General features: G+C 42.7%; 2 protein-coding genes across 2 annotated transcripts; one reads left to right on the top strand and one right to left on the bottom strand.

Annotated features, from left to right (window-relative positions):
* Nucleotides 1-69: 69 nt before the first annotated feature.
* parp1 (poly (ADP-ribose) polymerase 1) lies at nt 70-15342 on the top strand. Its single transcript, XM_080021279.1, has 23 exons — nt 70-287; nt 1655-1817; nt 2025-2140; nt 2483-2697; nt 4511-4601; nt 4718-4834; nt 5359-5535; nt 5626-5782; nt 7987-8127; nt 8687-8923; nt 9052-9117; nt 9224-9356; nt 9833-10028; nt 10872-11000; nt 11522-11605; nt 11977-12099; nt 12181-12309; nt 12406-12504; nt 12749-12901; nt 13116-13243; nt 13362-13423; nt 13563-13677; nt 14593-15342. The coding sequence occupies exons 1-23, from the start codon at nt 165-167 to the stop codon at nt 14672-14674; spliced, it is 3036 nt and encodes a 1011-aa protein (XP_079877405.1). The 5' UTR covers nt 70-164; the 3' UTR covers nt 14675-15342.
* Nucleotides 2959-4484, bottom strand: adorb1a (adenosine receptor B1a; the record flags this gene model as incomplete). The annotated part of the gene is given in 7 exon segments (XM_079996584.1): nt 2959-3095; nt 3098-3245; nt 3247-3299; nt 3302-3347; nt 3350-3488; nt 3490-3697; nt 4460-4484. Coding segments are annotated over 7 exon segments (756 nt in total).
* Nucleotides 15343-15699: the final 357 nt, after the last annotated feature.

Below are 15699 nucleotides of genomic sequence, written 5' to 3' on the forward strand. Positions count from 1 at the left end.
CGAACGGTTTCTCCTGACTCGACTAGCACGGTCTGCGTCCAGCGCGGGTTTTCGCCGCCGTGTGCGCAACGAGGGCTGCTCAGTTTTGATTGTTGTGTCTCGTCACAGTGGAAAGTTGAGTTTGCAGCGAATTCGCCCCCGTTTCCTTTCGGCGCTGAGCGATTATGGGAGATTCTCAGGACGACAAGCTTTACAAAGCGGAGTACGCCAAAAGCGGCCGCGCGTCTTGCAAGAAATGCAAGGAAAACATCGCTAAGAACTCGCTGCGGATGGCCATCATGGTGCAGGTATGGTGGAGGCTTTATCCGCCCCGGAGGCTGTGAAACAGGCTAAAGTAGCTTAACGAATCACCAACAAACCACGGCGATGGCGTCTGTTAAGAAGCCCTCTCTATCCAGACCTGCGTAGACGCCTTAGTCGACGGCGACACGTTTCTCTTGAGTACGACTGCACTTGGTAGTTGCACGCCAGGCCCAGGTCGCAGTTCATCGGCTGTATCACTCACTATCTGCCGGACGGGACGGTCGCACCACCGCGAGCCGCGAAGCCACATTTTAGGGGGACGCAGAAGATGTCTCCCGTGTAATGAACGAGAGTAGTCGAGAGAACATATTCCATTGTGACGATATCAATAACTTTAGTAGGTCACGGTAGTTTAGAAAGTGATTTGTCATTTGAAAAATTGTGAATTTTGAGATTGTGACCAAGATTGTACTTGGAGCCATAGAATAAACTACATACAAAATATTTGAAGATTCACAAAATTATAACACATTATTATTCATTCAATATTTCGTCCAGTAATCAATATAATTCATGGCTTATTCCATTTGTATCTTTACACGTATAGCACTCTATTATTACGCAGAACGCCAGTGTCCCCACTGTGCTAATAACACTGTAGTTGAACGTCAACTAGTGTTCAGCAAATCATCTGTATTGGATTAAACAAAGTCTAGAATCGTAAGATACATTAATATTTGCATTAAAACCAGGAACATAGATAGTAATTGCAATGATAAATAATAAATAATAAAATTCGTTCCCACGGTATTTTACACATTTAAAATTGACTTCAATGCTGTCGAGTTAAGCATAGAATATTGTATACAGACAAGACCAGCATTGGGATCCACTGCTGCCTGGCGTGGGGCTTCCCCCTGCCTGAGTGGGGTGTCAATGAAGCCCCTTGAGACTTTACTGTGATTAAGTGCTATGAAGATAAACTTGACTTGACTTATAAAATGTGAATATAAATCTATACATAGCTACAGCTATCGCTGTATGTCTCAAAGTGAAATAGAAACCCGTGTACATCTGTCTGATAAGGTTTGGCTCCCTCTGCTGCCTGGGCATTTTCACCATTAACATATTTAATCAATATTCCGTTTATCCATTGTTTTCCAACTTGCATTATGTCCAGAGTTGGAATACCTGTTAGAACAACCTTCACTGAGAAACAAATCTATTGGGTAATCATGGTTTAAAAATGTGCACTTATGATGAGTGGACTCATGACTCGTAAAATTAACAAAATATGAGTGCCTCATAGACACATTAACCTTTGGGTTTTACATATCATCTTTGCAATTAACGATTACGTTTTTAATTTAAATTAAGTTTAAAGCAACCCTGTTTGGCATTTTGTCCCCAGTCTCCTATGTTTGATGGAAAAGTCCCCCATTGGCACCACTTCTCCTGCTTCTGGCAGCGAGCAGCGGCTCAGTCCACGGCTGACATCGCTGGCTTTTCTGACCTCCGCTGGGATGACCAGGAAAAAGTCAAAAAGGCCATTGAAAGTGGAGGAGCTACAGAAGGTCAGTGATGGGCCTTTAACGTTTTGTTTTGCTAAGGTTAAGGCAAAACTAAGCACCATAGAGAAAATGTCAGAAGGCTATGTTTATACGATAAATGATGATATATATTTTTTGTAAATTATAGTAAAAGTATAGTTTTTAATCCTAATACAGTTTTTCTGTTGTAAATTCACTGGAAATTGAACATTTAGTATTTTTTTTTTGTAGGCAAAGCAGAGCCAAAGGGTGGGGCAAAAGGAGAGAAGACGCTCAACGACTTTGCTGTGGAATATGCCAAATCTAACCGCAGCACATGCAAAGGCTGTGAGCAGAAAATAGAAAAGGTTAGATTCTATTTGCACACACTTTGAACATGTTATAATCCATTGATAAATATTGAATTTGAATACTTGAATACATCGGTACAATTCTCTAAGTTCTGTAACTGCAGGAATTGGTACAAGAAAGATGGCAAATTTGATAAATGGTCAGGCGGAAAGTATGAACAATCAGCATATGCCATTTTGCCTCCTGTTTATTTGGGAATCAAATAGCCATTCAACTAAAATTTAAATACATGTTATCAACTACATTATTTAAAATTGTATATTCTATAAAATTAAACTTTATTCCGTAGCTTGTCATCAGTGACAATAATATTCCACTGTGCCTGTATCAACCTTCAGGACCAGATTCGTGTGTCCAAGAAGACCGTGGACCCGGAGAAGCCCCAGCTGGGCCTGATTGACCGCTGGTACCACACGGCATGCTTTGTGAGCCGGAGGGAGGAGCTCGTCTTCAAGTCAGATTACAGCGCTGCCCAGCTGAAGGGATTCAATGTGCTGCGTTCAGAAGACAAGGAGGAACTGAAAAAGAGGCTTCCTGCTGTCAAATCTGAAGGGTGAGAAAAAAGAACATTAATACATGCATAACTGACTGAAAAAAGGGTGCTGTTTTTATGTTGATGTGCTAGGAATGTCGTGTTTTGTTGGATACTGAATGGAGCAGGGAGTGTTCAGTCCGTCTCAGGTTTTTTCAGGTCTGTTGGGTGTTGGTGGCAGCGTTCTCCCCCTCCGTCGTCACCGTAAGCCCTGTTCTGTGCCTCCTTCTTCCAAAGAGTCCTGCAGCACAGGAAGATAACCTTGAAGGTGTGTCGGAATGCTCACATCTTGTAGGTATACAGGAGGGTGTTGATGGCCGAGTTGGCTTGCGATAGGATGGTGGCTGTGAGCAGTGGCACAGGGCAGCGACGGCAGAGCAGCAGGAACCAGTTGATGACGTGAAGAGGGATCCAGCAGACGGGAACAGGAAGAGCGACCAAGCCGACTTCATCTCCCACCGCAAGTTTGCCGCCGTCCTGCCTTGCCCCCTCGCGCCGCCCCCATTCCCGGCCTCGATGCGGGCCGTCTGGATCTTGACCTCGGGGAAGATCGGGGCGCAGATGAGGAAAAATCACCACGAGAGGTGTCAGCAAGCAGATGAAGACGTTGAAGTAGACCATGTCATATCGATCACAAAGACGAAGAGGCAGTGGCCCGAATCTGGTGGAGTAAGTCTGGAGGAGTCTTGTGCCACTCCATCAGTGGCACCAGGCTGATGAGGAAGGCCAGCAGCCAGGTCACCAGGATGACCAGCACAGCGTTGTGAGGTGTCACCCGTGCGTGATAGTGGAAGGGCATGAAGATGGCAACTGAAGATGGAGCTCTGGGTCAGCATGATCAGAGCGCTGAGTGTCAGCAGGCACAGGTAGGGGTTATGGCGCGGCAGACCCACATCCATCAGGGTGGCGCACAGAACTCCCACGCAGATATCAGCCACCGCGAGTGACACCGGGAAATAGTTGGTGACTGTGCACAGCTTATGCTTCAGGCCTACAGCAGCACAGACCAGCAGGCTGCTGACTGGACAGAACAGCAGTGACCAGGCTGTCAACTATGCAGCGTAGGGGGAGACCACCGGGTCAGAGGTGGGGGGGTGCGGGGTGAAGGTCATGGTTGAATGTCAGAGAAATCGCTGGTAGTGTTCTGTGCCGTACTGGGACAGTTTAAAACATGTATGAGGCCAACAGAATGTTTCTGTATTATTCAGAAAGCGATCATTCTGGCTATACCAAGATGAAGCTCCTGCCAACACAATGCTTCTGTATCTCATTTGGCTGGTTTTATAAGATCTCTGTTCTCCCTCTGGATGCCAGTTTGTTTCTGGTAAGGGATGTTTTCTTGTTCTCCAAAGGTTTAGACAGGAAGTCAAACAGACCTTTTTGGGATGGAAATTGGGTAAAGCACAGTGTTGTGTATCTGCGTGTGAGATGAGACGTCAGGCCGAGGAAGCCTCGCAGGTCCTGATTAGTCTTTGCCTGATTTTCTTTGGGGCAAGTTGGTCGACATCAGTCGAGACCCTCGAGGATACTGGACGTGTTGTAGCTTGTCTGTGTTTTTCTATCAACGGATGAAGCTCTTATTAAATTACCTAATGAATAGAGGTTGTATCGTTGGATTTGTGTCCTGCTGTGTTCTCTCAGAAGCTGATGTACATTTCTTATCAGGAAATTTAGTGGACATATTTTTACGATGAGTTTTTAAATTAAATATATTCCCTTATTGATTTCTCCTGTCAACAGTGGTAATAAAATGAATTATTCATATCAAATTATTCAAAATTACTGCACTGGCTATGGAAGAGAACCATTTATAACCTCCTGTTTATTCTCTTAGAAAGCGGAACGCTGATGAGGTGGACGGGAAGACAAAGAAACAGAAGATGGAGGAAGAGGAGGAAAAAAATAAACTGGAGGAACAGTTGAAGGTTTGGCTTTATTTAAGTTAAAAAGCTTATTATGTGAGTATAAAATGGCCTTGAATTGACTGTTTGTTGTTGCTTACAGACATTTTTATGTCTCATTTGTGTGTGTATGGATACAGAAACAAAGTCAGCTCCTCTGGGGAATCAAGGACAAGCTGAGGAAGAACTGCTCCATCAATGACATGAAGGAGCTCCTTATTGCAAATTCCCAGGATGTTCCCTCTGGAGAGTCCAATGTGAGGGGGGGGGGTGGGCAGGCAGGCGGGCATTCATTCATTTTCTTTGCTATTTTTCCACTATTATTTTTCAGGTTTTTACCGAAGACCACATAGACTTTTCAAATCTTTTACTGTGTCTGCACATTATGTGTGGAACAGACGCTGTTCATGTGGCTAAATTAATTTATTTTTTCTGCTTTATATTTTATGGCTGTTCATGGTCCAGACAACAGTGTTAGTGTTTGGGGATATATCAAATGTCTTCAACTTAATGCCACTGTCATAGTAAAACCTTGTGTAACTATAGTGTAACAATACACATCCATCTGAGCCAACCATTTAACCATTATATTTGTTCCATCATTTCTCATATTTGCAGAAAATTCCACTTAAAGTTGGATTGAAACATGATTGCGCAATCCTAACGATATCGTAAAATGATCAGGATTAGCTCAAATAATTGCGATACGGTGTTATGTATTAATTGTGACGCCTCTAGACTTGTGATCTAATCTGAGGTTAATGTTTGTGTTCTGTGACAGATAGTGGACAGCCTGGCAGACGGCATGGCCTTTGGGGCTTTGCAGCCCTGTAATGAGTGCAAAGGACAGCTGGTGTTCAAGGGGGACGCTTATTACTGCACAGGGGACATCTCTGCCTGGACCAAGTGTGTATTCACCACTAAGACACCCGTACGCAAAGACTGGATCATGCCAAAGGTATGTCTCAGCTCCCTTAAATCATCTTGAAATGTATCTAGTAATAAAATACCCATCAAGCTTCCATCTAAACCGTGTGGACTATTTTAGGAGTTCCATGAGGTTCCCTTCCTCAAAAAATTCAAGTTCAAGCGACAGGACAGGGTTTACCCCAAGGTGGAGCCCACTTCCACTTCTGCCGCTTCAGAGCCTGTCCCCAGCGCCTCCACAGGCCCTGCTAAGCCTCTCCCAGAGGGAGCACCAGCTGGTCAGTAAGCAAACATTCACACACTGTATAGAAAAACATCTATATGCATTAGTGGTCGACCGATATACGTTTTTCAATGGCTGATGCAGATGTTTAGAGAGCGGGGTGGCCGATGTTTGATCATATAATGCCGATATCATGTTGTTGTCATTGTGTTTTTTTTTGCATCTGATAAATTACAACAATTTAACAAATGAGACAACATTTCTCAACTTATGAAAATTTATTTAACACTAATGTTATTATCTGCATTGTCTTTGCAGTGCACTTATTATGATTAAAAAATGTATACACTAAATCAGGGGTGGGAAAACTATGGCCTGCGGGGTTGTTGAATCTGGCCTGTGAGGCATTAACATTAACAACAATCCTATAGTATATTTAAATTTGTAGTATTAATTTCACTGTTATTTTCCTGTAATACTTAATGGTACCACCAGATGACGCATTGCTGGGCCTTTCATAACCAAATGAGTGGACAAAAAAAAAGCACAAAATTGACAGCGAGTGTCGGGTTTTCAACAAAGTAGGATTGCAAAAAATGTTTTACTGAATTACGATTAAAGGCTGTGTGTCTGATTTGCCAAGAAACCGTTACTGTATATAAGGAATACAACATTAGCAGACACTTCGGCCTGAAACGGCAATAATGTCAGGCTGCTGAAAAGAATCCAGGACAAGGTAAAAGAAGAAAACCCTGAATTGGATATAATTTTCTGACACTTTATTATCCACCAAAAGCCTTGTGCAAGAACATACTGCAGCTGGATCACGTCATGAAGCAAGTCATAAAAATTATCAACTTTATACGAGCAAGGGGTCTCAGTCATCGTAAATTCATTCAACTCCTGGAGGAAATTGATTCTGAGCACCAGGACTTACTTTACCTCTCTAATGTCTGTTGGATAAGTTTGGGGAAAGTGAGTGTGGGTGCTCAGAGGGCAGATTGGCTCATTTTTGGAGTTAATGGGGAAAGCCGATGATTTTCTTGAGCTGAAAGACGCACACTGGCTTTGTGATTTGGCGTTCGCTGTGGACATACTAGCACACATGAATGAGCTGAACGTGAAGCAACAAGGGAAAGATCAGTTCGTATGTAACATGTTTTCAAACGTGAAAGCCTTCAAGGTAAAATTGACCTTGTTCTCTAAACAAATGACAAACAAATCATTTGAGCATTTCCCCATGCTAGCACCGCTGAAACAAGCCTCCCAACAAGCGAGCAAATACAGTAACTCGCTGGACGACTTGCACAGAGAATTCTGCCGTCGATTCTCTGATTTTGAAAGGTTTGTGTTTGAGAAGTCACTTCAGCTGGTGTCATGTCCCCTATCATTGGATTATGAGGCAGCATCGCAGGAATTACAGTTGGAGCAGATTGATCTCCAGTCTGACTCTGTCCTAAAAGAGAAGTTCAACTCCGTCAAACTGGATACGTTTTATGCTTCACTGAATGAGACAAGGTTTTCAAACATCCCACAGTTGGCACAGAAGATGCTGGTGTTATTTGGCTCTACCTACATAAACAAAACATGCCATAGAGCCCAGCTTACTGATGAACACCTGAGCACTGTCCTACCAATTTCCACAACGAAAATGGCACCAGATTTTGATGCACTGGCAAAAAAGGGTGACCAGCAACACTGTTCTCATTAAATCCATCAATGGTGAGTTGTTGTATTTTGTTATTTAAAAATGAATTTATTAATTAAAAAATGGGATAAGAGAAAATAGAGTTCACATATATTTTACACATACACACTCATTTTTCACGTCATCTACTAATGGTCTGGCCCGCCTGTCTAAAATAAAGAAGCACGGGGATCCCGGAAACAGCACGCACACGGTGCACCGCTGTTTGGGGGACGGGGAGACGGTGTAATGGTGTGACGCTGCTCGAAACACACAGGCAGGCACGTTCGGGGGGGGGCTGAGGGCTGAGGGTGCCCGAGCACCTGCCCCTTGATGGCCATGGTACCCTTTTTATGTGTGACGTTTTTTTTAAAGCGTGAATCAGCAGCGAGGTAGCGGATTTCTGCGATCAGCACACCCGCGATGCTGCGTGGGTATCATACGTTAAAATGAAAGACTAAATGAGAATTGTTTTGAACATTTTGGAGTTAAAAACGTATTAAAATTTAGCTTAATTTATACAGGAATTCAGTGTGTGTGTTATCAATTTGTTCATTTTCTGCCCCTTGTAGACAAGCCTCTTACCAATATGAAGTTGCTGGCTGTGGGCAAACTGAGCAAGAACAAGGATGAAATCAAAGCAGTCGTGGAGGAGCTGGGCGGCAAGATAACCAGCACTGCTAATAAGGCTACCCTGTGCCTCAGCACCAAGAGTACGTATCTGACCAAACTACATTTTTAATGCATTGGGATCTACTCGAGCCCACATCTTGCCACCTACTGGCACTACAACTTTTTTTTTTGGGGTCCTCCATCACCACCCACGGATCTCAACACACACCAGCAACAACAGTTAATTACAAACAAGCCTTAAAGAAGTCCTGTGCACTAGAACATGTTTTTTGAGCTTTAAACTGAAATATGACTGTTCTGTAATGAAAACCATCCTGCTCATTACATTAACATTTCTTTATGACTATGATTAAATTGGTATTACAGATAGTAAGGGTGTCTCAGCACACCATCTACTGATTGAAATCAGCACAAAGCATGCAGGGAGAATTTCTGATGTAGAATTGTATTTTAAGGGCTCTCTACTTCAGAGGGCTTGAAGGAGTTTTATGACATAGATTGGCATTTCTTTGAATTTGAATCTTTTAATGCAGCTTTAAATCTCATGCTACAGAAATGCTACACAAAGCGTCTTGAAAAGTAGTGGTTGTAGGAGTGCTTTTTAATTTTAACATGAGATCTCTAATCATGTTTCCACAGAGGAGCTGGAGAAGATGACTAAAAAGATGGAGGAGGTGAAGGAGGCTGGCGTGCGCGTGGTCTCTGAAGACTTCCTCACCGACATCAAGTCGTCCGGCAAGGCCCTCCAGGAGCTGGTCTCCCTCCACGCCATCTCACCCTGGGGGGCAGAGGTCAAACTTGAGGTCCCAGCTCCGACAGCGGCCTCCAAGTCCGGAGCCATGGCCTCCAAGAGCACCGGACGGGTGAAAGAGGAAGGTAAACACCTGCAGACGGTTGTTATTAATAACCGTGAAGGTGCTGATTATTAGTGTTGTGTGTAGCTGAGAAGACTCCATTGATTTAACTACTTTGTAGGTTGTGAAGAGTTACATTTGTATCTACAGGTGGAAGCAAGGCTAAGAAGATGAAGCTGACGGTTAAAGGTGGAGCTGCTGTGGATCCAGACTCAGGTGCGTGCGTGCATGCGCGTGGTCAGTTTGAGTAGTTGGGTACTCTTGGTTCACGTCGCTTGAGCTTCCATGTGTCCGCCGACACATCCTCTGGTTCTCTGCTCAGGCCTGGAGAACAGCGCCCACGTCCTGGAACAGAGTGGGAAGATGTACAGCGCCACCCTGGGCCTGGTGGACATCGTCAGAGGAACCAACTCCTACTACAAGCTGCAGCTGCTGGAGGATGACGTGCAGAAAAGGTCAGCACTTCACTATCCACTAAGAACCAAAGTGTTGGTCCCATATGGATTATGCCCCTTCTGAAGTCTTTACTGACTTTCCATCTTACACACACTTTATTTCTCAGGGTGGGAATCACCAGGTAACTCACAATACTATCGCAATGAATCCTTGACAGTTCATCACAATGTCTCATCTATCTACCATCATCTGCTATGATACTATCATTTACTATATATATATATATTTAAGTAAATTTTTAAGTGCAGTCAGAATTGTACAAACCAGAGATATAACTAGGTAAACCAAAGTGCTCTTATCATAGATCATTGGCTGGGAAGTTCATACCTTGAATTTTATTGAAAACAAAATGGATATATGGCGCCCGTGTTGCAATATGTTGCAGTATAATTACAATTTTTTTGTCCCATCCCTTTTTGTAGCCATAGTGCATCGACTTATCTAACACATAGCTTCAAATTGCATGTGTGCGCAGGTACTGGGTGTTCAGGTCATGGGGCAGAGTGGGCACCACCATCGGCGGCAACAAGCTGGACAAGTTCCACGACAAGAACTCGGCCATGGACAACTTCCTGTCCGTGTACAAGGAGAAGACCGGGAACGCCTGGGGCTGCTCCGACTTCACCAAGTACCCGAACAAGTTTTACCCCCTGGAGATTGATTACGGACAGGTACAGACACCATACTATACTCGGGCTGTCAACATTATCCAGAAATCGTGTTTGAATATTCCTTCTGGAAAAATTCCTTCCGGTGGCAAATGCTCTGCAGACCGGCACGGTCCCTGGCCCGGTGGTTGGGAACCTCTCTACTAGAAGACATTCCAACTCTGTGCAGATATAACGGGTTAATTTATCTGTAATCGCCGTTTGGCAGGAAGCTGGTAATCCTCCTGATGAAAGCGGTCATTTGTACCTGCTTTGGCCGCAGTGTTGACAGAAATCCACTGATGCCACTGGGTACTCCCCTTATTCACATGTTGGCAGGTTTACTTGCTCATTCACTTGCACATAGATGATGTATGTGGATGTATGTGTGCAACATTTCTAGATAGTATTATTTCAAAAGACATTCTTTCTTTTCCTTCATTTCAATCTTTTTTTATTTTTATTTATTCAAGCCCTAATACATACCCTGTTAAACATCTCCACGTATAACTGAAGTATCAACACAAACAATTCTATAGAATGTATTTATTTGATCCAATTTACAATGAATGAATAACCCAATCAATACCACTATAATGGTTTATGTATATGAATTTCATGTTATACAAAGTACATTTTAGCTGACTTAGTCTGTACTGTATTTGATTAGTTGTAAGCTAGTTGATTTGACATGTGCATGTGTTGTAGTGTGGTGTGTTGTGTGATAATTAAAGATTCTTCTTCATCTAAACCAGCAGATATGACCTTTAAGGATCTTTTAAAGCAGATTACTCTGTTGCTCTCTTAACTGCTCTGTTTATCCGTTTCATTTTCCTGAATGGCTGTGATGCTGTGGTCGCCGGGAAGGATGAGGAGGCTGTGAAGAAGCTGACAGCCTCCGCTGGCACCAAGTCTAAGCTGGCCAAGCCGGTCCAGGAGCTCATCAGGATGATCTTTGATGTGGAGAGCATGAAGAAGGCCATGGTGGAGTTTGAGGTGTGTGTTTATAACATGTATACCCAATACTTGGAATGCCACGGTGAGGAATTTTTTCCACCAGTTAATGAACTCATTACTGGGAGCACTGTACATTTTACAATGCACTGGCGCTAATTATGGATGGAAGGAGAGAGGTCTTGATCTATACCTGGTCTAAGGTCTCCTATAGCCTCCTCTCCTCCTGTGATAAGCAGACTCTGCTGCAACTCTGCTGTGCCTGCAGAAGCAGACACTTACACTTTTACTTTTGTAGTGTCTGATTTTATTATTTGATGAATGTCAGCGCTGATATGCGAAAATTAACCAAATGGGTTTCAATTTAAAAAAAAACGAACTAGTGGGGGCGGTGGACAAGTGTGTAGTCGGTGTATGCTCAAACACTAACACCAATAACCGCAGCAACTCTACCCAATACCAAAACCACATAACAAATTGTGTGTACAACACTTTTTAATTATTACTCCTTATGATCCACCAGGGTATTCTTGTGTACATTTTTTTGTCTCCCAAACCCTCAGATTGACCTCCAGAAGATGCCGCTGGGAAAACTCAGTAAGCGGCAGATCCAGAGTGCCTACTCTCTCCTCAGCGAGGTGCAGCAGGTCTGTATTGGCTGTGTCTCCCTTCTTTGCAAAGTCATGTTCAGAAGACAGAATGTGGATATGTGGATGGATCGATCTACCGCTACATAGACATTTTAAAGGTTCAAGTGCACATTAAAGGAAGATTCTGATATTTTTATATCATAAAGAATCAACCTAAATGATAAGCATCAGAACCTTTTTAAATTGATCCAGTATTCAGAAGAATAGCTTCGTCCGACTGGACCGAGATTGAGATGTCAATCACTTGGGTTGACTGGAAATAAAAGGCTTAGGTTAAAAAATACCTAGAGTTAGTAATATGACATTTTCTGGGACAAGCGAAGTATCCTTCCGTCTTTAACCTTCAGTGCCTTCTCTCCCCATCCCAGGCTGTGTCAGAGAATGTCCCAGAATCCCACATCCTGGACCTCTCCAATCGCTTTTACACATTGATACCACATGACTTTGGCATGAAGAAGCCCCCTCTGCTCAGCAACCTGGACTACGTTCAGGTAAGACCACATTAGCTCTTGGTTTCACCCAGCTCTTTGTCTGTCAGCAAGGGTCTCTATTGAATGGGTTCTCCCACACAGGCCAAGGTTCAGATGCTAGACAATCTGCTGGATATCGAGGTGGCTTACAGCCTGCTAAGAGGAGGCGCTGAGGACAACGGGAAGGACCCTATCGACATCAACTACGAGAAACTAAAAACCAAGATTGAAGTGAGTGGCAACTACCTATTTAGTGGTGGATGCCAAAGCAGGAAATGCTTTTTTTGTGGAAGTGATAAGTGATATTAATATTGTATATTTTCACAGGTTGTTGACAAGAGCACAAATGAGGCTGAGGTCATTTTGCAATATGTCAAGAACACACATGCTGCTACACACAACACGTACACACTGGAAGTTCAAGAGGTAAGCTGCAACTAACAGGGGAAATGACTGCACTGCAGAGCAAGTCCCATTATATCTGTTATGACATTAAAAAAAAACATGAAAACAAGCTTTATTTATGTCACACCTTTTAAAATGTGCTATTGCAGGAACAGTGAAGTGCCAGAAAATACAAAACACAATGTCAAATGATTTAAATACTATAGGGCATGAGCTGTCATCCACCCCTGTGTCTCTTGCCTCCTCCCCTCCCTCTGTCTTGCAGATCTTCAAAGTTGTTCGAGAAGGAGAGTATCAGAGGTACCGCCCCTTCCAAGAACTGCACAATCGGCAGTTGCTGTGGCACGGTTCCCGCACCACCAACTGCGCTGGTATCCTCTCTCAGGGTCTTCGTATCGCACCGCCCGAAGCTCCAGTGGTTAGTGTTCATTTATCTCTCTTACAGTAGATGGTTAGAGTTGCCATATTTTCTATGTGGGTCTTCCGGAAGAGATAGACTCTCAGAAAATGTCTAGGTCTCCCAGGAAATTCCTACCGCCAGAGCAGGCAGATGTTTCACACAATCTTCTGGAGCTGAGACTACATAGTTGCACAATTTTGACAATTTATCAAATTGTCTTTATTCCTCCTAGACTGGTTACATGTTCGGCAAAGGTGTGTACTTTGCGGACATGGTGTCTAAAAGTGCCAACTACTGTCACACGTCCCAGTCGGACCCTGTAGGCCTGCTCCTACTAGGAGAGGTCGCCCTTGGAAACATGTGAGTAATAATCTGCACGTTTCAAAACAGTCTAAAAAATGGGGGACTTTGCCTTTTTAATTGCTGTTCTTGACCGACTGCAATAAATCTTGAATTGACTGCTTCTGTTCCAATGCAGGCATGAACTGAAAAAGGCCTCACACATTACAAAGGTGCCGAAGGGCAAACACAGTGTTAAAGGTATAAAGTTGTTTTTTTCCTTCAAAACAACTCATTGTATACTTAATGATTTCCTTAAAAGTTGAATATCACTTTTGCTCGTGACTCTCTGTTCATCTTCTCTAACAGTGTTATTAATGAGTTTATTCTGTCTTTCCAGGTTTGGGTAGAACTGCCCCTGACCCAAGTGCCACAGTCACTTTAGACGGGGTGCAAGTGCCTTTAGGAAAGGGGGTCAACACCAACATCGATGACACAAGTCTCCTGTACAACGAGTATCCTTTTTTTAGTTTTTCCATGTGGCTTGTGATTTTGAGTATGTTTTCAAAAAGAGTATTTTCTTGCCAGCTTGATTATAGGACAATGAACCCTCTAAATGCCGTCCAGAGACTTAAGGTTATTGTCAGAATGTAATTTTAAGATTGGGTGAATATTTGGTTGTTCACCTGAAATGGGGGTTGTCAGCGACTTTATTTCATAGTGTGAGAAAGGATTCCAGATCAAATTGTGATCATATCAGTATTCTAAACATGACACAAGGCTGGATAGTTTCCTGTAGTTCCAGATAATAACAATAACAAATCTGTCAAAAGACAAAAAGGTTGAGCTTCAGACAGGAAAAAAGGTGTCTGTTACTTGGGTGGTGTTGTCTCAAGGCAAACAACTTCTTGACAAGGTCCCAAATATTGCTTACGCTGCGTCATGGAATGTAAAAATGCCACCTCTGTCACGAGTTTCTGCAACGGTAAGATAGACATGCTAGATATGTACATTAAAAGATCTTGCATCAATTTAGCAAGCCGTTGCATTGTATTGCAAATTCCGAAATTCTAAAGGTGTGACATGTTTCTAATAAATGACAAAATTATATGAATTCAAAATAGGCTCAGTGAGGTTTCAGCATTATTATACATTTCGATGCATTTTATGTTCAGAAGATAGAACTTGGTCAGCTTTTATTGTGGCATGATAAACATAAAACCTATCTTCAAAAAAAATCTATAATTTTCACTTTTCCTTCTATTAAATATTCAATGGATGGATGCTTATTTTATAGATGATTAATTCTTATAGAAGTTATATTTTTAATGTAGTTAAAACCCCCCAAAAAATGTCTTAAAAGTTTTTGAGGGTTTTCTTGGTTGAGAAAGCCCCAGTTTCCCTGTTTTCCTTAACCGTTCCCCCTCCAGATACATTGTGTACGATATTGCACAGGTGAACCTGAAGTACCTCCTGAAGATCAAGTTCAACTACCAGACATCGCTCTGGTGAGAGGGGCAGCGGCCCGACGCTCCAAAAGTAAACACAAAGAACACTGTCGCGTCTGAATGCCGGCGTTTCTTTTTCCGACGGTTTGAGGCTGTGCCACTCATTGTATTGGTTGTGTAAGATCCTTAGCTACTATTTTGCTTCCACTTCAGGTTCCCATAACCTTCTTTGTATTGTTAGACACGTCTGTACCTATGAAAGACTCACTTGAAGAGGGGGATTTACAGCTCAGTGGTTAAAAAGCAAGGCACCTTCTGTATGGAAAGATTAGGAAAAACAAGACCACCTCATGGTCAGGGGCGTGTTGCGTTTTCACTCGGTAATATTTCAAGGAAAAACCATATCTCTGGTCTTTCAAAACACTGCAATTAAAAGGAGTAGTACTGAGTATTTAGACGGTTTGCAGGTTAGAAAACAAGCAGCGATGTTGATGCTTCCACTGCGCTCGGATAGCATGGACAGCAGTAGTTTTGGTAGACTGCTGTGTGGGACACTTATAGCTCTGTTCTGTCATTCTTTTGTTGTCGACTGTCTCCCACGTCAACCCGACAACCATGAGAAAAGATGTGTTTAGTTCTCGGACCAATACTTTTGTAACAGAAATAATTATTGTTAAATACGGTTAATTTCCCAGTGTTAACCCCTATCTGAAAGAATAAACATCTTTTGAGAATGTCCAATGATTCATTGTTATGTATCATTGTTTTATTACTATGTATGTGGGATGTCCATCATTCCATTGATCACTTCTTCTATTAAGTTATTAATGATAACATCTGGATGATTTCATATGGATTATTAATTTGTGTCCACTACAGAGGAAAATTACAAATACACAATTCAGGAGGCAAAAATATTTTTTTTTCCTGTGGTTGTGAAGTTTGGTCAACTGTGGGCAGTATCTCTTACCAAACACCCTTGCTTTTATTTTATTTATTTTTTTCCTTCAAATGGCGCACTCCCTCTCACTGAAAGTTCTTGTTGTGAAATGGAAGCAATGTACTGCGTACTACTCACAGAAGTCCTGC

The sequence above is a fragment of the Zeus faber genome, assembly GCF_960531495.2.
Source record: "Zeus faber genome assembly, chromosome: 2".
Lineage (NCBI taxonomy): Eukaryota > Metazoa > Chordata > Actinopteri > Zeiformes > Zeidae > Zeus > Zeus faber.